At 51.1% G+C, this 18,904-nt stretch overlaps 2 protein-coding genes across 4 annotated transcripts in view; one reads left to right on the top strand and one right to left on the bottom strand.

Moving 5' to 3' along the window:
* The window catches only part of LOC111145685 (FK506 binding protein 15), a 54,927-nt gene extending 48,023 nt beyond the window's left edge, over window positions 1–6,904 (top strand). For both annotated transcript variants that reach the window (XM_022500787.1, XM_022500786.1), the window contains exons 24-28: window positions 736–858; window positions 1,420–1,527; window positions 1,802–2,487; window positions 3,567–3,663; window positions 5,949–6,904. In XM_022500787.1, coding sequence (XP_022356495.1) covers window positions 736–858; window positions 1,420–1,527; window positions 1,802–2,487; window positions 3,567–3,663; window positions 5,949–6,026 — 1,092 coding nt within the window. In that variant the 3' untranslated portion in view covers window positions 6,027–6,904. The remainder of the gene's footprint in view (window positions 1–735; window positions 859–1,419; window positions 1,528–1,801; window positions 2,488–3,566; window positions 3,664–5,948) is intronic.
* Window positions 6,905–9,173: 2,269 nt separating this feature from the next.
* Window positions 9,174–17,477, bottom strand: LOC111146301 (solute carrier family 31 member 2). 2 transcript variants are annotated; one of them, XM_022501791.1, is made up of 4 exons: window positions 17,384–17,477; window positions 13,179–13,245; window positions 10,881–11,067; window positions 9,174–9,931 (listed from the first exon to the last, which is right to left on the bottom strand). In XM_022501791.1, the coding sequence occupies exons 2-4, from the start codon at window positions 13,243–13,245 to the stop codon at window positions 9,763–9,765; spliced, it is 423 nt and encodes a 140-aa protein (XP_022357499.1). In that variant the 5' UTR covers window positions 17,384–17,477; the 3' UTR covers window positions 9,174–9,762. The 2 variants fall into 2 exon arrangements, with proteins under 2 accessions (XP_022357499.1, XP_022357498.1); XM_022501790.1 differs by lacking the exon at window positions 17,384–17,477 and having other exon boundaries at window positions 13,179–14,377.
* Between the last annotated feature and the right edge of the window lie 1,427 nt (window positions 17,478–18,904).

Here is an 18,904-nt window from a genome sequence, read left to right as displayed (position 1 = left end):
TATGAAGCGAATATTTATTGAGTGCCAGTGGTAGTTCAGATACTGTGTTAGGGAAAGGGCTTACAAAGAGCTCTGCCCTCAGGTATCTCACAGTCAAGAGAGGGAGCCAGAGAGAAACAGAGATAAGCATGAAGTGTTGTGGGGCCCAGAGGAGGAAGTGCCTGAGGGAGCAGAGCCAAGGACCAGTAGCATTGGGGAGGGGAAGTGCCGTGCAGAAGGCGGCAGAACGCACAGGGGTGAGATGGGGCCTGGGTTGGCTAGGTCACTGGCATGAAAGTGACAGAGATGAAAGATGGTTTAGGGTCATGGAATGACAGCCCCATTTTTGGAGGTGACTTTCTTTCCTTATAGTATCAGGTTAAAGATCTTTGACTCAGAGATGGTGAAGGCAGTCTTGAAGGTGAATAGGCTGCTTCTAATGGCCGGTGTTCATATGTCTGTGTCACTGGACTTACACGCCCCCCCTTTTTTCATCATGCTCTTGAACGATGTTCCTTATTAGGAACAAGGCAAGAGACCTCGGTGGAGAAGAGGAGGTAAAGTTCTGAGTTGAGACTGAGGGATGAGGAAAAAGAATGCCCTGAGTCAGCAGACCTGGGGTGGGTGGGGGCGTATGGACACCAGCAGATCTACCTGATGTTAACACTGGATGCTGAGGATGGTTCTCGTCTTCCTGGTGTGCTTTCACCTGGTGGTCCAGGCTCCCAAGGCCACAGTCACAGTCTTGTTTTGCAGTGTCTAGCCCTCCAGGCCCAAGTCAAGGCCCTGACACAGCAAAATGAACAGCACACCAAGGACCTGGAGGCCAAGCCCCACGTGTCTGGAGTTGCGGCTGCTGCTGCTGACCCGTCAGAGAAGGTGAGTGGGCATTTCGAAGAAGCAACCCAGGTCATATCGAGGGATTAAATGTGCCTGTCAGGGCTTCAGGAAGAATTTGGCCAATTTGTTATATTGGTAGCCTTTTTTCTAACTTTAGTGATACACCACTTATCTGACTTCAGTAAAAATGAGCTTGTTGGAGCGTATCACTTCGGTGACAAATCCCAGAGGGCCCTGTCCTGAGGCTTTGACAGATAAGAGAAGTGTCTCCGAGTTGTCGCAGTGAGGAGCGTGCCCAGCATCTGCTAGCACCGGTCCTCACAGCCCTCGGCGGCTCCCCTGGTGGCCACAGTGCGAGGAGGCATCGACGCACATGGGCTGCAGCTTGCCTGTCCTTGATAACCCTTCCACCAGTGGCTCATCTTACTTAACATCACCCTCTCCACAGTGACCGCCTTCAGCGTCCCGGGTCCAGACCACTGTGGCATGCGGTTCGGTGCCCCAGGGGCTTCCTTTCAGCCCTCCCAACCCCTCTCCGGCATGAATCACCTGATTCTGGCAGCACAGATTTTGTTTTGCTCTCCTCGTGTCTTCCCGCAGGTCAAGAAGATCATGAACCAGGTGTTCCAGTCGTTGCGGGGAGAGTTTGAGCTGGAGGACTCGTACAGTGGCCGGGCCGTGCTGGGGACTATTATGAACACCATCAAGGTACGGACGGCTGGCGATTGTTGCCGTGAAGTAGGACTCTTGTGGCTTAAGGGCCTTCGAAGGGATCCTAAATTTAAAAGGTATTTGAGACTGTGCCTCAAGAGTCAGGATAAGTGGGATGACTTTGATCTGGAGAGCCGAGGGCAGCGTCCGGTGAGAGGAAGAAGCAGGCATTCGACCTGCACAAGCAGGTGTGCTGTCGGGGAGCGGAGGAGTGGGAGTGCCTGCTGCTTTCCTGCCAGTGAGCATTTCCTCCTCCTTGGCTTTTGAACAGGTGGTGACTCTTCAGCTGTTAAACCAGAATGAGCAAGACAAGGGACAGAACAGCAATGATGAAGAGGAGGAGGAGGAAGAAGAGCAGCCCCAGATACCGTCCCGGGAGCACTCGATGTCGGCCAGTTCTGGGCCACCTCCAGCGCCCCTGAGTAGGGAGTCACCAGAGTCCTCGCTGGTGTCATCGGAGCAGGCAGTCCAGGAGGCTGCCCCCCTGCCTCCTCAGGCCCTCCCTGTTCCCCAGGATGAGGTACAGGGAAGGGAAGGGGAGCCTGCAGAAGCAGAGGTGCTCTCAGAGATGAAAGATGATTCCCTCCCACCTGAACTGGCTTGTATCCCCTCCCAGAGACCGCTGGGGCCCCCAACATCAATTCCCCCTAAGCCTCCAGGCCCCGTGCTTGTGGACTCTGAGTGTGAAGAGACACTTGCCGCCAGCCCATTGGAAAATGCCTGTGTCGGGGAGCCAGAAAGCTCCACGGGACTGTCTCTCACTTCACATTCCGCGAATGAGAACCCATTGGCCTTGGGGCCTGGAAGTCTAGGAGAAGAGCCTCAGCCTCCAGAGCTCAAGAAAGATGAGGGCGTCCCTAACTGCACTGCTCCCCCTAAGGAGCTAGAAAACACAGAGGCAGGTTCACTAACTGTCGGAGCAGCAGGTGGCCCCAACCACTGTTCTCAGCGCACCAGGTACGTCTTACTGAGAGGAGTTCCCGGGACAAGGCAGCTGGGTGTGGAGGTTGTCGCTGGTTTTTCCAGGGCTGGTAACTCATCCTCAGAGAAGGACTGTCTGATTCACTCATTCATTCATTCCTGTATTTATTCAGAAACATTTGCTAAGTAAGAGGCTCTGTGGTCAGCACTGCAGTAGGGGGGAAGGCAAGGCGGATTGGGCTCATAAGGAGCGTATAGTCTAGTGAAGACAAATACATAGTAAATGTATGCTGTAAAAAAGTGCTTAGAAAAAGAAATTCTCTATTATTAAAATAGAGAATAAAGGGGAGTTCTACTACTTCAAGATAGAATGGTTAGGGAAGGATTCTGAGAAGGTAATGTTTAAACTGGGACCCAAAGGATGGAAAGGAGCCTTCAGTGCCGAGATTTGGGAGGAAGAGATTGCGGAAAGCAGGCACAGCGCATGCAGAGGCCCTGTGGTGGGAGGGGACATGACAGTTAAGGAACTAAGGAAGGCACAGTAAGTAGAAGAATGGTGTTAACCTGAGATTGGAGAATGAAGTAGGGACAAGACTTGTGAGATTTTGTGTCACTCTTAGACGTTTGGATTTTAGGTACTGTGAAAAGCTTTATTAAAAGGATTTAAACAGGGCGCCTGGGTGGCTCAGTGGGTTAAGCCTCTGCCTTCAGCTCAGGTCATGATCTCAGGGTCCTGGGATCGAGGCCCGCATCGGGCTCTCTGCTCAGCAGGGAGCCTGCTTCCTCCTCTCTCTCTGCCTGCCTCTCTGCCTACTTGTGATCTCTGTCAAATACATAAATAAATAAAATCTTTAAAAAAAAAAAAAAAAGGATTTAAACAAAAAAGTGACATGGCCTGATTGTTATATTAGTTGTTAAAGATCACTCTGGCTGTAGGTCATGGAGGGAGTCAGAAGCGCTAGGAGGCCAGCATGGGTGGAGGCGGGAGGAATCCCTGCGTGATTACCAGAGCTGTTGGATTTTTTTCTCCAGAGCTCATGGGCCCTGTGGCCTAGAACAGGAACAGGAATAGCACCATTTTCTGTGACTTGATTTTCTTGATTTTTTTCCTTTAGTCTCTCAGGGGATGAAGAAGATGAACTATTTAAAGGGGCAGCTCTGAAAGTTTCAAGGCCCAAAGCACAGGCTGAGGAGGAGGATGAAGATGAGGTGGTAAGGAAATCCCAGGCACTGCCCAGTCCTCACACCACCACCCGGGCACCCTTTCCCTCTGGCTCCGAGAAGAGGAGTGGAGCCTGTGGGTGTCCCGTGCCCTGGGCTCTCTGTGCGACGCCCTGTGGGAGCAGACGTGGGGTAGGGAGGGGGCAGCTCTGTAAGCTTGGTGGGGATGGGCAGATACCACTTTATTCCTAAAAAAGGGTCACGATCTCTGTCCATGCAGGAATGATTTCTACTTTCAGTGAAGGAAGTTGGGCTGCTTAGTCCTGCATTAGAATGCTGAGGCCTCGGCTTCCCTCAGATCTGCTCAGGGATTATGTCTATCTTACAATCAGAAGGGACTTGGAAGTTCTTGACTTCTATCCTTATTCATAGACGGAGGCTCAGAAAGATGATTTACCTATAGCCACAGAGGGAGTTAGTGGCAGAACTAGGACTGAAACCCCAGGCTCTTTCTGAAATCACCTGTTTCTGGGCCTTTCCGTGTCCTCAGCCTGCTTTCCAAACTGCTACCTTGTTTTGTCCTCCCAACACCCTGGGCGGAAAATAGGTTAAGTACCAACAGCATGACCTCGCTCTACAAAGATCCTGAGTGACGGATGACCGGAGGGCGGCTTGCTCAGAGAGCCTGGATCAGAGCCCCTATTCTTGGCATTTGTTGTCCCCATGTGTGGAGTTAGACTGTCACCAGGACATTTGACTGGTCTGATGGAAATGACACCAGAGCAAAACATGGGTGGAGAACACAGATCAGCTTCAAGCTCAGCCTGTCCTGGGGACAGAAATGTGAGGTGACTGGGGACACATTTTTCTCCCCTCATGTGTCCGCCAGAGTGGATTTTGCCTTTTGCCAAAATGTTGGGGAAATGGCTATGGCAGAGCAAGGAGTGGGCTTGAATGTACCAACGCCCTTGACTCCTGCCTCCGCTCCTCTGGGGGGAGGGGTGCCATTTCCTCCTGTTGGCCTTTCTTCCCAAGAATTAAATTTTCATTCAAGAATTCTGAATAGGAATTCTGCACTTAAAAATAAGAACAAAAAGCTAATTGAGTATCCCCAGTGGCTGCCCTAAATGTAGTTGGAATGTTTAGTTAGCAGGATATTATTGGTATTAATATGAATACTATCGAGTTCATTTCTGTTTCTGGGATACTCTAAGAACCTCACAGACATTCTCATTTAATACTCTACTAACCCAGTGAGGAATTTATCCTATTTTGTAGAAAAGAGGACTGAGGCTCAGCAAGGTTAAGTAATATGCTCTAGGTTATAAAGCTAGTAAAATGCAGAGCCAGAACTTTAGCTGGAATAAAACAGAAGCAGTGAGCCACCTTTTAATTCATTACAGTCAGAGTTTAAAGATCATTTAGTTGATGCCCAGAGAGAGATACAAGGTCTGTACCAGGGACCCGTGACCCCATCACGCTGCATTCTGTTTGGCTGGCCCTGTGAAGACTGACCCTGGGTCAGAGTAGCTTAGAGCAGGGGATGCTCCGTGTGTGCCTTTCTCCAGCATCAATCCCTGCTACCCCCATGGGACCTGTTCCCTGCCAATCCAGAAGAAAAAGGCCAGGAGCTCAAGTCATGAAAAGTGGGGGAGAGTTTCTTCCATCGACTGTTAATCTCCCTTTTCCTACTACCTGGGTGAAGGGAGTGAGGGAAGGACCAGTGAGATCAAGGGTGTTGGGGGCAGTGGCCCCGTGCTCCTGGGCTTTCTTCATCTCTTGGATTCGCCACTGGGTGATTTGGCCAAGCGTCTGAACTCAGCTGTCTCACGTGGTGGGGTCACGTCCAGAACCAGACAGGCCATCATAGGCCACAGCGTTTCTTCAGATGGAGCTGTATTCTTCCCAGCCTCTCTTCATTTTCTTGCATCTTCTCTCTCCCCTTAGGGCTGCTCTGCTTCTCTCTTTCTTCCTCCCACTCCCATCTCTTCCCCCATCGACCTTCTTTTCCCATGTGAAATGTATGTCACTGCATGAGAAGAAACCTGTCAAATCAATACACGTGTTTCACAAATAAATAGGAAACTAGCTCCGTGTTGGTCTTCTTCTCTGTGTGTTGGAAGATTGCTTCCCTTCTCTGCCTGCTTGTCTCGGCTTTATCTGGAAGCTCAGGTTTGCTGGCCACAGGCTTAGTCCTTTCCGTAAAACCCTAACCAACACCCTCCTTCCCATCCTGGAGTCGGGAGCAGGTGTTGGTTCACTTCATCTCACACAAGCAGGAAGGCTGTCTGGTGCAGGGACAGGTGAGGACTGACGGCTCTTTCCTGTTTTGTCAGAGCATGAAGGGACGGCCACCCCCAACACCCCTTTTTGGAGACGATGACGAAGACGATGACATTGACTGGCTGGGATGAAGACCCAGGAAACTGGTGCAGAGGTTTCTCTACTGACCCTTCCCTAAGCATGATTTTGCACAGCCAGCCCTGTGTCTAGACGGGGCGAGGTGAAGGTGAGCATTCTGAGGACGGCAGCGCACACACCTGACTTAGCCAACTTCTGAGTGCCCCGCCCGGCTGGTCCGAGAGGAGTGTGAGCCTGTCTTCACAACGTTGGGGTCCTGCCTCAGAGTCCCCTTGTGAGGAAGGGCTGGTGGGTGGCCTGCAACCAGCCATCTACAAGAATCCTGCCCTCTTCCAAGCTTTTTATTCTCTAAACTAAGTCAGACTGAATCTGCCTCCCGATGCTCAACTGTGCACCAGCAGCAGGACATGTCACCTCCGGGGAGGTCTGCCCGGTGGACTCTGCTCTCTACACCCTGGTTCAGTTACCAGCCTTGCCTGCAGTCCTGGGACATGTATCTTTTCTCTGCCTTAAATCTGATAAAAGAGGTCAATGAATATTTGAAATTAACAAAAACTAAAATAAATGTCTGCAATGAAACTTGCCTCAAGCTTTTGGGGAGAAACCAAATTTGGTTCTAAAGCTGGCTGTGCTCCTCTCTGGGAATGTCAGGGTAGGAGCTGGAACAGACTGGGGTTGCTCAACAGGCACAAAAGCTCTGTGCCACACTCCCTTTGCACCCAACCCTGGAGCTCAGGCTTTCAGGAAAGGTCACCCCTCTGCTGTCCCAGCTCATCCTAGCCGCAGGAAGGCTTGAGGTACTGTGGTTACCTGAGAAACTGGCCGTATCATCTTGGCACGCTTGGTTCTACACCCTGGGAAGCCCTGCGCAGGAGGTGGGAGGGTCCCTCCATTGTGGTGTCGCTCATCATGACCCCTGATTGATTCCTCACTTAGAGCGGCTTCCATTCCCTCTGGACTCGGGGCCAGGCTGAATGCAGAGAAGAGTAGTGAGAAAACATCTGTGGTTATTTTACTTATTTCCGGATTTTCCAAAGACCATGCAACCAGTCTTCAAGAGAAGGAGAATAATTTTAATAAAAATATTCCCTGGTTTAAAATGTTTATGAGAGAGAATCCTGGATACTGATGGCCCGACCCCACCCTTGTGAAGGCAGATCCTTTGTGAGCCTGTGTGCCGGAAGTGGGGCTGGGAGGCGGTCAAAACCACTGTTGGCTGGACTTTGTTGTTGAACACTTCACACAGACTCTCATTTCCAGCAGCCCTTGCAGAAGACACTTACCCCCTCTGATAGAGAGACTGAGGCTTAGAGAGTTCAATTAATTTGGCCGAGATTATACAGCTAGGAAGCAGGAGAATGAGAATTCAGATCCTGACCAGCCTATTCTGGAGCCTGGGCTCTTGTCCACCATGGGGCATCCATCACTGGGCTGGGGGAAGAAGGGCAGTGGTGCTCGTCACAATCCAGGCTCCTGGGCCTCAGCCCACATCTCCTGAAACAGAATCTCTGCCCTGTTGTGGTAAAACCCGGCCCCGGCCTCTCAGCCCCCACTGTCTGCGTTCACGGCCTCGCCCAGTTACCCGGTGAGCCCCACGCTCAGCTGTGCTGAGGAGCAGACTCAGGCCAGCCTGCCTGGCGCTGTGGCCCAGCTCTGCCACTCGTGAGCCGGGTGATGATTTAATTTCTCTGTGCCTCAGCTGCCTCTTCTCTAAAACAAGGACGAAGAGTTTCTGCTGGGTTGTGAGGGTTAATTGAGTTAATATTGTGAGGTGCTTAGAACACTGCCTGGCACGTAAAAAGCACTAGACACGTGTCTATTAAATTTAAAAAAACAAAAAAAAACTTCAGGTGGAGAAAGTGCCACCTTCTGTGACTTGGCCGTGAAGAATGTTGAAATGCTTAGTCTAACCAGCTCGAGAGCAGACATTTTTTAAAAGCCCTCACGCATATTACCAGCGTATCAAACCGAGAGCTTGCCAACGACCCATGGAAGTGCTCCTGGTAGCAGTGCTGCCGGGGAGGGAGGCTTAGCTGCTCAGGACGTGGAACTGGATCCGTGAGGCTCCATCAGCAAGACCGCGCCGGACCCCGGAAACATTACCCCCCACCCGCTTCGCGACATGGAGCAGCCTTGCACTTAGCTGCTGAGCTGGGGGGTTGCACTGGTCAATACTGAAAGTGTCACTTACTTTGTTATGGTTCTCACTGCAAATTAAAAAGTGGTTTCGATGTAGTTTTTGCTGCTGCCCTCAGGGGGAGAAGATGCTTTGCAGCCCACATGACAGCTAGTTGTTTTTCTCACACCAGGCAGCGCCTAGTCGGGATGTGGTGTGTGAACGTGAGAATGACTCTCGGGGAGGCAAGATCGTCGGGGGTCTGCCTGATGGCACAGTGTTCCAGGGCTGGCTGCCTGGAGCACAGAGCAGTCTTCTAGCAGATGGACAGACCCCGTCCTTGGACAGCCCCACAGCCAGCACTACCAGCTGCATTCGCCCCCCTCAGCTCCTGCAGTGGCTTCAGGGGTGGCATGTGCTTGCTGTCTGAGCAGAAACACAAGAATGGCCACAGACTTTAAAAATAGTATTTATTAAAACATCTATTTCTTTTTTAATTCCTGAAGCTTAAAACCGTCTTTCCTCTAGCCCTTGAGGTACTTGAGCATAGACATTCCAGTATCCAGCCGTGATGTTCCCTCCCTGGGTCTCATGCTTGCTTCTCTGTCAAGCGAACCATCTGGAGAGTCCCACCTCACTCTACGTGTAATGCTTTGGTTTGACTGCTTCCTGCATCGTCAGCCGACACTCCCTGTGGCTTAACCGTGTTTGCCCACCAGATGTGATGGGTGAGCAGTAAGTTCGAACTAGAGAACACGAAGTACTGAATATTCAGTGTAGTTCTCTGTTCTGCATCAAAGCAGGAGCAGGAAGGGAGCCCTGGGGTCCTGAGAAGCACCCCGGGCCCCTCAAGCCATTAGACTGCCTTCCTCCCGCAGGCAGTGCCGTCTGATGGGAGCAGCTCACCATGCAGCGGATAGGTCAGGAGCCCTGAGAAGAGTCTCGCTTCTCGGCCTTGAACCTGCTGTCATGCCCCACAAGAAAGAGAAACAGTTCCTAGCAGATGCTGCTATATCCATCGGGAATCCGATGAAGTCACTTCACTGAAAATTTTGGATTCATGTGCAAAACTGCGAACCAGGAGTTTAGTGGGAAAAAATGAAAAATCTTAGTTTGTCACCGCGATCCGCAGAACAGACCATCTTTATGTGCCCCAGAGGCAGAAAGGTGAGACAAAGGAGCAATCTCGATCTCCGTCCCTCAAATACAGAAGAGGTCAGGAAGTCCAGTGGTAGGTGCTCCTCTTTATAAGGCACAAAACGCGAGGGCAGAAGGTATGCAGCTTCCGTGGCCTTCATCACCCAGAACCCCTCTCCCTGTCTTGAAGATCTTTGGAAATTCTTAATCTTGAGTCAGAGAGGTAAGTCCTCATGGGCTCAGCAACTCTGCCCTCAAGTTCTGGTCTCTTCATTCTCCCTGAGGTCACAGCAGCCTTATTCAGGCACAAAACGCCCAGCCTGGGCCCCGTCCAGGCTGGCTGAGGGCAGAGGTAGCTGCAGGGGCCTCTGAACTCTGAGCAGCAAGTGTTGGCATCGGCAGGACGTGTCAGGAGCTGGGAGCGTGGCGAGGAACAACCATCAGAAGACACGGGAGACACAGGGCTGGAAGCTCGGTGTCTGCAGGAGGGGGCCGCAGCTCGCTCTGGCCCCCGGTGCCTGCAGAGCCCTCACCAGCTAAACCATGCTGAGGAGCGGGTAGGCCAGGTAGTAGCCCACAGCAGAGCCAAGGATCACGCCGAAGAAGATCCACGTGTTGTACGACATGACGGCCAGCATCATGAAGTAGCCTATGACCACCTGAACAACGTGGATTAGAGACTGGCTGAAGTGACAGAAAAACCACCTAGATGACAAGGAGAGTCAAGTTAATGTTGATAATGAGATGGTGTCAGGAATTAGAGCCGCTGAGTTACAGGACTAGCTTATTTATATTTGTGTGCTGGACCCAGAAGAGACTTCTTTCTGAAGAGATACATGAGAAACCACTGCTAGGGGCCAGGGGCTTGTACAAGGAGCCTTGGGTAATCACATCCCTACTACATTCAGCTCTGAGCTTCCTAGCATCCAAGGCAAAAAGGGGAAATGAGACATGTATCCTGTCATGTCTGATAAAGGATAATACAAAATCATCAGTAAGGCAGGTAGGTTTTTCCTTCTGAACCCGCTGTGGGAGATTCCTTCTGAATCTACTAGCTCAGCCACTTACTTACTGTAGCTTAGCACAGATATCTTAACCTCTCTGAACTTAAAATTTCCTCGTCAGTAAAGGAGGGATAAGAATACCTCCCTTGCAGGCTGGGTGTGAACAGCAGAGACACCCGTGTAAGGAAAAGGAAGGCTCGGGAAGCACCGCTAGAGCTGGAGAGAGGGCCGACGTGGGACCCCGTGGCGCGGCCTTAGCAGACTGGGATGGGAAGGAGGGAAGTGGGAGCTCCTCTGCCAAGACTGGTCCGCTGCAGACAGCAAGCCTTACTATTTGTGTAGGAACAGCTGCAGATTCCAGCCTGGGTTTGGAAGCCTTAGTGACCTAAGAAAGGCTGCTGAGATCTGGAGGAGGACTGGATGGATGCCCGTGTTGCTGGACTGAGGCCTGCACCAGAGTTCTGAAGATCTGAGTCTCCCGAGTGGCTGTTCGTAGAGCTCTGGCCTAGGCATCAAGAGACCCGAGCTCGAGCTCACCTCACTACTTATTCCCTGTTAGCACTCTGGCAAGTCCTTCCTCGGGCCTGTTTGCTTTAGCCCTCTGGGCCCAGCCTCTCTCATGGTGAATGTGAGTATGCTATGCCTGTTACCTGAGGCGGGTTCTGCTGACCGGGGGTGAGTCTGAGCCAGAAGAATCCTGGTCTGTCTCCTCAGTGAGCTGGCTGGTGGGGATGGACAGGCTCACGGCGGCCTGGTAGAGCAGCTTGGCTTTGCCAACCTTGATGCTTTCATACAACACAGCCAGGAGCAGGACCACCACTACCGAAAGGGCCATGCCTATGAAACAGAGCCGAGTTGCAGAGACCTGGCCAAGCAAGGCCTGATCCCCTTCTGGCAACTTCCCCCAGGACTCGGGATATGGAGCAGCAGAGCACCTCCACCTGGTCCTCCTGAATCCATTCCATCTCCCTCTCTCTGGCATCTTCCTCCCCACCCTCCTTGGGCTCAGAACTTCACTGTCTCTTTGTCCTCCAGCTCTTTCTTGGAAAGGATGGCCAATTGGGGTACGGCTGTGAGATCAGGAAGAAAAGCAGGGTCTGGAAAGCCAGGGGCTGAGGGTAAAGAGGTCACACACCACTGCCCCCAGCGGCAACCCCTGCAGGTGGCACAAGTCTCTGTCAGGAATTCTTGTTAGGCAAAGAGCATGTACAGCAAGGTCCTGAGTAGGAGTGTGTATAAAGAAAAGTCTGGAAGGAGGGAGATACAACAAAGGAGTTATAATTACCTCAGCAAACTAGGATATAAAGGATTTTTTTCTTCTCACCTAATTTTCCGAAGTCAGTGCTGTGTGTATGCTTTTATAATAGTGGAAAACACCACTAAGTTATTTTACAGAAAACATGAAGTGCTTACAAGAGCTGCTGTAAAATTAGTGGCTAATTGCTACTTCTCTTTTACAAGATGAGGAGGGATACTAAATACATCAGCTATAGTTATTTTATTGGGCTTCCAGGAGGAAATCATCTACAAAAGATGCAGGTGATATTTTAAAATACAAAATTACATGTAATTACATGCACATGGTACGGATTTAACTGGGACCAAAGGGTATACAGTGAAAGGTAAGTCTTCCCAGCCCAGTCCCTAAAACCCCAGTCCTCTCCCCAGAGCCTTTTCCTCTGCAGCTCTCCAGGGATACCCACTGTAGGCATCGACCTGTGTGTGTGCTTCCACGTCTGACATCATCCAAGTACACCTCGTAGAGAGGTTCCCCTCCCTGTACACAGATCTGCCTTATTTCTGTGGCTTCATAGTATCTGTGATACAGTCTATTGTCCAAGGGTGGCCACCTCACCTCACCGCACCCCACATGCTCTTCTTACAGTGTCAGCACCCCTGCCGTCAAGTGTGTGGTCCACGGCCCCTTCCCTTTAGGCTGAGAAGACCTTTGTGACTTCCTCACCCAAGCAAGGTGGAAGTGAGGCTCTGTGACTTCCAAGGCTAAGGTCTTAAAAATCCCGTACACTTCCATCTTGTTTTCTTGACACACTCGCTCCTGGAACCCAGCTGCCCTGCCACAGGGAAGCCCAGGCCCTAGGAGACACCCCATATTTTGGTGTTCCGCCGGCAACCCCCCAGCCAGAGGTCCTCGCTGACAACCAGCAGCAACTGGGAGACACGAGCGTGAGGAAGCCTTCAGGAGGACTCCAGTTCCAGCCATTGTCTGACCACACCTGCGTGACAGGCTGTGAGTGGGGACCGCTTAGCCGAGCCCAGTTAACCCAGAACCTTGAGAAGGAATGCTACAATGACTGGGCTTACGGGGTGGTAGGGGCTGGTGACCCGCTGTAGGGATGACCGTGATTTATCTCATCAGCACCTGCAGGCCTGGGCACTTGGGACATTTCCCATCTACTTTTTAAGATACAGTTACTTAAGTTGAAACAACTACATCATGAATTTGCGCCCAGCTCTGCCTTTTCAAGTCAAAGCAATACCATTCTCTTGCAAACTGGTGCCTCATTTGAGGTCCAGCCAGCAGCAGCTGTTCTGGACTTCTGAGCTGGTGCTGGACATGGTAGGAGGTAGGTGCTAGGTGGGTGCTGAGAGGCAACAGGAGGCCTCGATCGAGCTCTGGCTCGGATGCTTACTCGCTATGTGACCCTCTTCCCTCTTTGAGCTTCAGTTCCTTCTCATGTCATAGAGGCAAAGGCTGTATCCTTGGCCTCTCTCTGGGCCTTGTGACAATCAGTGAGATAATGGAGCCTTTTGTGACGTGAAGAGCAGTGCTTGGAATTATAAATGCCAATTTCCTGCTCAGTGCTTATGAAAGAGGAGTCAGGCTCATCTGAATGTCCACAGAGGGTAGCGCTAAAGGGAACCGGGCTCTCCACTGCCCAGAGCTACAAGGCTTTCCGAGCTACAAGGCTAGGCTTCCCCACTCTTACCTGCAGGACTGTGGACACTCCAGAAATCAAACAGAAGCACCACCTCATTGGAGAAGATGAAATGCATCTGAAAGAAAAGGGAATTTGCATTGCTCAAGGCAGTAAGAGTCCTGGTCCCTAATGCTCTCCAGCAGCCTCCCCTAAAGGCCCAGAGGAACGAGGTCACTGGTCTTAAGTGCTGGAAGGGCCCACTAGTGGTCATCAGGACGAACTGAGGTCAGACAGGGTAGACACTTACCCAAGGTCCCACAGTGGGTCAGCAGCAGAGCTATCATTGAGATGGCCCTACTCGAGGTGGACGTGAGATACGGGGGTACCACACAGGTCAGTGTCCTCAGGTCATGCTGAGATGTCCCCCCTGGGGCCCCAGTCATTCTGTTCCGGCCATGTGTATCATGGAGGGGCCAGGGGCTGCTGTCTCCATGCGACTCCACATCTGTCCACTCATTCATTAAACATTTGCTGACCCCATTCTGTGCACAGCATTCTGGACAAAGTTTAACGTCTCTGCCCTTGATGACTTATGGAAAGAACAAGGATAGACGCACAGACCATGCCGCACGCATCTGAACACCCCTCTCAAAGAGCGCCTTACCCAGCCCGTGTTCGGGGTGGCATCAATCGCTTCTCGTACATTACCTCATTTCACAACCGTCTTCTGTGTGACAGGGACGGTCAGGCCCATCACATAGAAGAGAAAACTGGAGACACTAGGCTCCAAAGGGTTAAATCATTTGCTGAAGGTCACAAAGCTAGTAAGTTGGCAGAGCTTGGATTCAAAGCCGGGTCCAGCTGGATGCCCGGGTGCTGTGCATTCCAGGATACTAGGCTGTCTCCTGCTTGCCAAGAAAGGAGGACAAGAAGGAGGCCGGGTGGCAATCCTCAGTACCCACTCCAGGCTTAATGACTGTGTTTGGCAAGATTAAAGCCAGAGGGATGAATATTAGTTCACTGTCCTGGGGTGGGGAAAGGAAGGTCCCCTCTCATCACTGGGTAAGTAGGACCTCGGTCAGCAACAGTGACTCCGCCCTCCAGCCGAGGAGATCTGGGCAAGTGGCATCGGGTGACAGAAGCCTTTGCCTTCTAAGGCAGGTATTAGACTCCCCAAATGTTAGACCCAGAGTGTCCTTAGAAAGGTTTTTTTTTTTTTTTATTGTGGTACAACTGACATGTAGCTTTATTTTAATTTCGAGTGTACAACCTGATTCGATATTTGTACATTATCGTGAAATGATCACCACAGTTAAGACTGGTTAATATCCATCACCACACAAAGTTACAATTTTTTTTTTCTTGTGATGAGAACTTTTAAGACCTCCTCTCTCAGCAGCTCTCAAACATACAATACAGGGGGCACCTGGGTGGCTCAGTGGGTTAAAGCCTCTGCCTTCGGCTCAGGTCATGATCTCAGGGTCTTGGAATCGAGCCCCACATTGGGCTCTCTGCTCAGCGGGGAGCCTGCTTCCTCCTCTCTCTCTGCCTGCTTCTCTGCCTACTTGTGATCTCTGTCAAATAAATAAACAAATAATCTTAAAAAAAATACAATACAGTAGTATTAACTATAGTCACCAGGCTGGGCAGCACATCCCCGGGACATATAATTTTCTCAGAGGCTTTAGTCCTCTGGCTTTCAGTCTTTCTTTCTTTCTCCCTTTCTTTCCTTTCTCCCTCCCTCCCTCTCTTTCTTTCTTTGTTTTCCCTTGGTCAGGGATTACCAGCAAATAAAATCCTCCTTATAACTCCACCATATAAAACCAGGGCACTGAGTGAAGAGGGGAGAGCACTCCGAACTCCGCTGAAACTCAGTGTGAAAAACACTGATCTAGTCCAACTTGGCCCCTCTCTATCCCCATTTCATTCCCGGGTGGGGAAAATGAGTCCCAACAGGGGAAGGGATTTGCCCAAGACCTCCTAAGAAGAAAATGTAAATCTAGGCAGTCATTTAAAACTCATGTGGAAGAATTAAGGGGTGCCTGGGGGGCTCAATAGTTAAGCATCTGCCTTCAGCTCAGGTTGTGATCCCAGGGTCCTGGGGTCGAGCCCCACATCGGGCTCCCTGCTCAGCAGGAACCCTGCTTCTTCCTCTCCCACTCCCCCTGCTTGTATTCCCTCTCTCACTGCCCCACCCCTCTCTGTCAAATAAATAAATAAATAAAATCTTTTAAAAAAAATCATGTGGAAGAATTACAAAATAAAAACAGCTTCTTACTCCCCCAATGTGAGGGAGGTACTTGTTTAACGTAAAAGCTGTAACAGTACCAAAAAGAAAGTAGAAATTATTTTGAGTCCTACTATCCAGAGACGTCCCTCGTTATGATTTCAAAAAGCATGTTTGTCAATATGGCAAAATGTTCGCGAAAGACGGACATGCGAAAACAAGTCCAAATCATCCTGTGAAACTCCATTTACACTGGAGTTCCGCTCATTCAGCTTCAGCAGAAGCCTCGAGCACCACCTCCGCGGTGGGGAAGGTGGCAGGCGTTGCACCATGCCCCTTCTCTGAGTTCACTTAATAAAGCAACTGGCATGACTGGAATGTCCCCAACGGCTAGTTAATCAGAGAAGTTCCCTAACTGGCTTCCTTCTATCATCCTTGGGCCTGGGCCAGCTGTCTCAGGGGCCTCAAAGCTTTTGCTGTAGACTTGAGCACCCACAAAGCAATAAAAGTAATTCAGCTGACAAACACTGACTTTGGTTTTGCTAGGGGTGCAGATGCTGGAGATATGGAGACAGCCCTTGGCCCTCGAGAGACAAACCATCTGTTAGGGGAGAGGGAAGGGAACAGATCATTACAACAGGGTGAATGCAGTCAGTGAGGAGGCACAGGGGAGGCCTCCTGCGGGTGCTGGGGAGGAAGGTCCCCCCCACGGGGAGACACCTAATTGGGCCAAGAAGGCAGATGGCTATGGCATCTTCTGAAGCAGGAGGAGCAGGAGGCAGCCAGAGGAAGACAGACTGTTTACTATGTTCCAGGCTGGAAGCGCCCAGACAGTAGTTCCACCTGACTGGGGAGTGAGGAGTCCAGGAAGGACAAAGGCTCACCCACTCCTCCTTTTTCACTGGAGAAAAATTCAAATCAGCACATCCCGACTTGGTGCTGCATTTAAACTAAAGGGTCCTGGATGCCTGGGTGGCTCAGTGGGTTAAGCCTCTGCCTTCAGCTCAGGTCATGGTCTCAGGGTCCTGGGATTGAGCCCCACACTGGGCTCTCTGCGGGGAGCCTGTTTCTCTCTCTCTCTCTCTCTCTCTCTCTCTCTGCCTACTTATGATCTCTCTCTCTCTCTGTCAAATAAATAAAATCTTTTTTAAAAAATTAAAGGGCCCTGTGGTCAGGTACGGAGGCGGCAGCACCCTACTTTTGTTTCTCCACTTAGGCAGAATCTCAGCCTCCAGCCCCAAGTCTTACTTATCTGCGCCTTCTTCAGGGCCCCACCCTGGGTAGGGAGGGGCTGTGGTGAAGAAGAGAGCAATCAGGGACTTGTTTTCTTCTTTATGTTCGCATTTGAGGTTACTTAGACTTCGAGAAGAGCTCTCTCGTTAATAAACCCAACAGTTCAGGGGGAGGTTAAGGTCCTTGTCCCGCACTTGCCTGGCTCAGGAACTTTTCACAAGCTCTTCCCATCTATTTCCCCTTTTAGAAGGCTAGCAGGTGGTGGGGGAGGACGTTTGACTAAATGACCAGTATTGGCTTCCTGTATCTTAAATTCTATGATATTCATGGGGGTGATGATGATTTTTTCAAAGATCAAAAGAAGTCTTGCAAGCTGTCATTCTCTCCACCCCCCGGTGAATTCTGCCTAAAAAGTCAGTTTGTGTGAAACGCGACTTCTACCCAAACGTAGGGAGGATGGAAAGCAGCTGGACCTGAGATTCAGACCACCAGCTTGCCAGGACAGGGAACCGGCCCTGGGGCGTGCGCTCGGTGCGTGAAGTGCGCGGGGCTTTTCCTTCTGATGGGGACCCCGCGGAATCTCTCCCAAGTCACTGCGTCCAGGGCAGGGGACGCCCCCCCCCCCCCCCCGCCAAGTCTGTCTTCACCCACCGCGCCCCCGCTGCTCGTCGGGGCCGGACTGACTGCCAGCAGGAGGCACGGATAAGGGAAAAAAACACAGGCAAGCCACCGCCGGCTCCGCCTCCCGCGTCCCCTCAACCCTGCTCCCGTCCACCCTCCCCGCGTGGCCGCTGACAGTGACCGCGAGACTCACCTTGGAGGTGAGCGCGCCGGGCGGGCGCAGGGACCGCCACCGCTCGCTGGGGACTCCACGCTCCGAGTCCGACTCGCCCCCGCCGCCGCGATCGCGATCTGGGCCGCGAGGTCACATGGTCGTGGCGAGGCAGGCGCGCGGGCACCTGGGAGTTGTGGTCCCCGCGCGTGGCTTCACTCCCGGCGGCCTGGAGCGCACCCACCCGTATGGAGCCCGCGGCGCGCCAGCCTGAGCCCCAGGCGGAGCGCGGGCCACCTGCTGCGCTCTGTTTGGCCCCTTACCTTGTTTTGCACTTGACTTGTCTCTGCAACTATCCTTACAGAGTTTATTGCTCTTCTAATAAACCTCGCGAAGCTTAACATGTTGAGTGGAAAAATTGTCAAGTCCATTCTATGGACAAAATAGCAACAAATTAGGAGTAAATGAAATCATGCCCCGGGGCTTTAATGTAGTCATTCTTTTCCTATCTTTCCCAATCTGATAAGCAAAAAGCAATGCACAGTTTTAATTTTAACTTGTATTTCTTGGGTTACTAGGGTGATAAACTTTTTTCTTATTGGTATCTCTGTTAGTGTGTTGTCTGTCCATTTCACCCACCTGGTTTTGGTGCCTGGACTGGGAGACTTTTCTGGTGGATGAGCGACCTTTAACAGTATTTCTTTTTTAAATTTTTATTTATTTATTTATTTATTTATTTTTAAAGATTTTAATTTATTTATTTGACAGAGAGAGCACAAGCAGAGGGAGCAGCAGGCAGAGGGAGAGGGAGAAGCAGGATCCCCACTGAGCCAGGAGCCTGATGTAGGACTCAATTCAAGGACCCTGGGATCATGACCTGAGCTGAAGGCAGCTGCTTAATGTACTGAGCCACTCAGGTGTCCCTAACAGTATTTCATTTTTAAATATACTTAGTAACCCTTTGCTAGTCCTCCTGTGGGAAAAGAGAATCCTCAGAGAAACCTTACCAGAGACAGTACTAGGGGACTTGAGCCTGGAGTATGACCTCGGTTCAAATCCTGAGCTAGTCAAGTATTGGCTATGGGACCTCAGGCAAATGGTTTTATGCTTCTGAGCCTCAGTTTCCTGGTCAATAAAATGAAAATAACAACAGAATCTATGTCATAGGTGTGTTGTGAGGCTTAGACGAAGACATGTATGTTAAATTTTCAGCACAGAACCAGGCAGTGGGAGCTTGCTCAATAAGTGGTGGGCCTGTTCATCACCAGTACAAATGCTTCTAGACAGGAAGCAGATTGCAAAAGGTCAAGACTCTTGCTCAGGGTCACGCAGCTTCTAAGAACCTCGATCTGAAGGACAGTGGGGGTTAGAGGGAATTCAGGGATGGGAGCAGCCTCAGGGAGAGAATATGGGACTGAGATCATGAGGAGGTCTGGGAGGGAGGCACTGGCCCATGAAGGAAGCAGTGGGGAGAAGGGCTTATGGATATTCTTGAAGCATCTCGGCCCCAAGAGCTTGGGAGGGATTAGGTGATTTAGGTGTAATCATCTGGGGAAGTAGGAG

This window comes from Enhydra lutris, unplaced genomic scaffold (genome assembly GCF_002288905.1).
Source record: "Enhydra lutris kenyoni isolate GAN:26980312 unplaced genomic scaffold, ASM228890v2 scaffoldscaffold13, whole genome shotgun sequence".
Classification (NCBI taxonomy): Eukaryota; Metazoa; Chordata; class Mammalia; order Carnivora; family Mustelidae; genus Enhydra; species Enhydra lutris.
Note: the sequence above shows the minus strand (reverse complement) of the source record. Positions and strands in the feature narration are given on the sequence as shown.

What these genes read in the sequence shown, in the direction of transcription:
- LOC111146301 (XM_022501790.1), bottom strand. Translation starts at nt 13,380, where the DNA reads ATGACCACTAGTGGGCCCTTCCAGCACTTAAGACCAGTGACCTCGTTC. An exon ending in GAGTGTCCACAGTCCTGCAG is followed by an intron (nt 11,068 to 13,178) that starts GTAAGAGTGGGG and finishes TCTGTTTCATAG; the next exon opens with GCATGGCCCTTTCGGTAGTG. An exon ending in GTCAGCAGAACCCGCCTCAG is followed by an intron (nt 9,932 to 10,880) that starts GTAACAGGCATA and finishes CTTGTCATCTAG; the next exon opens with GTGGTTTTTCTGTCACTTCA.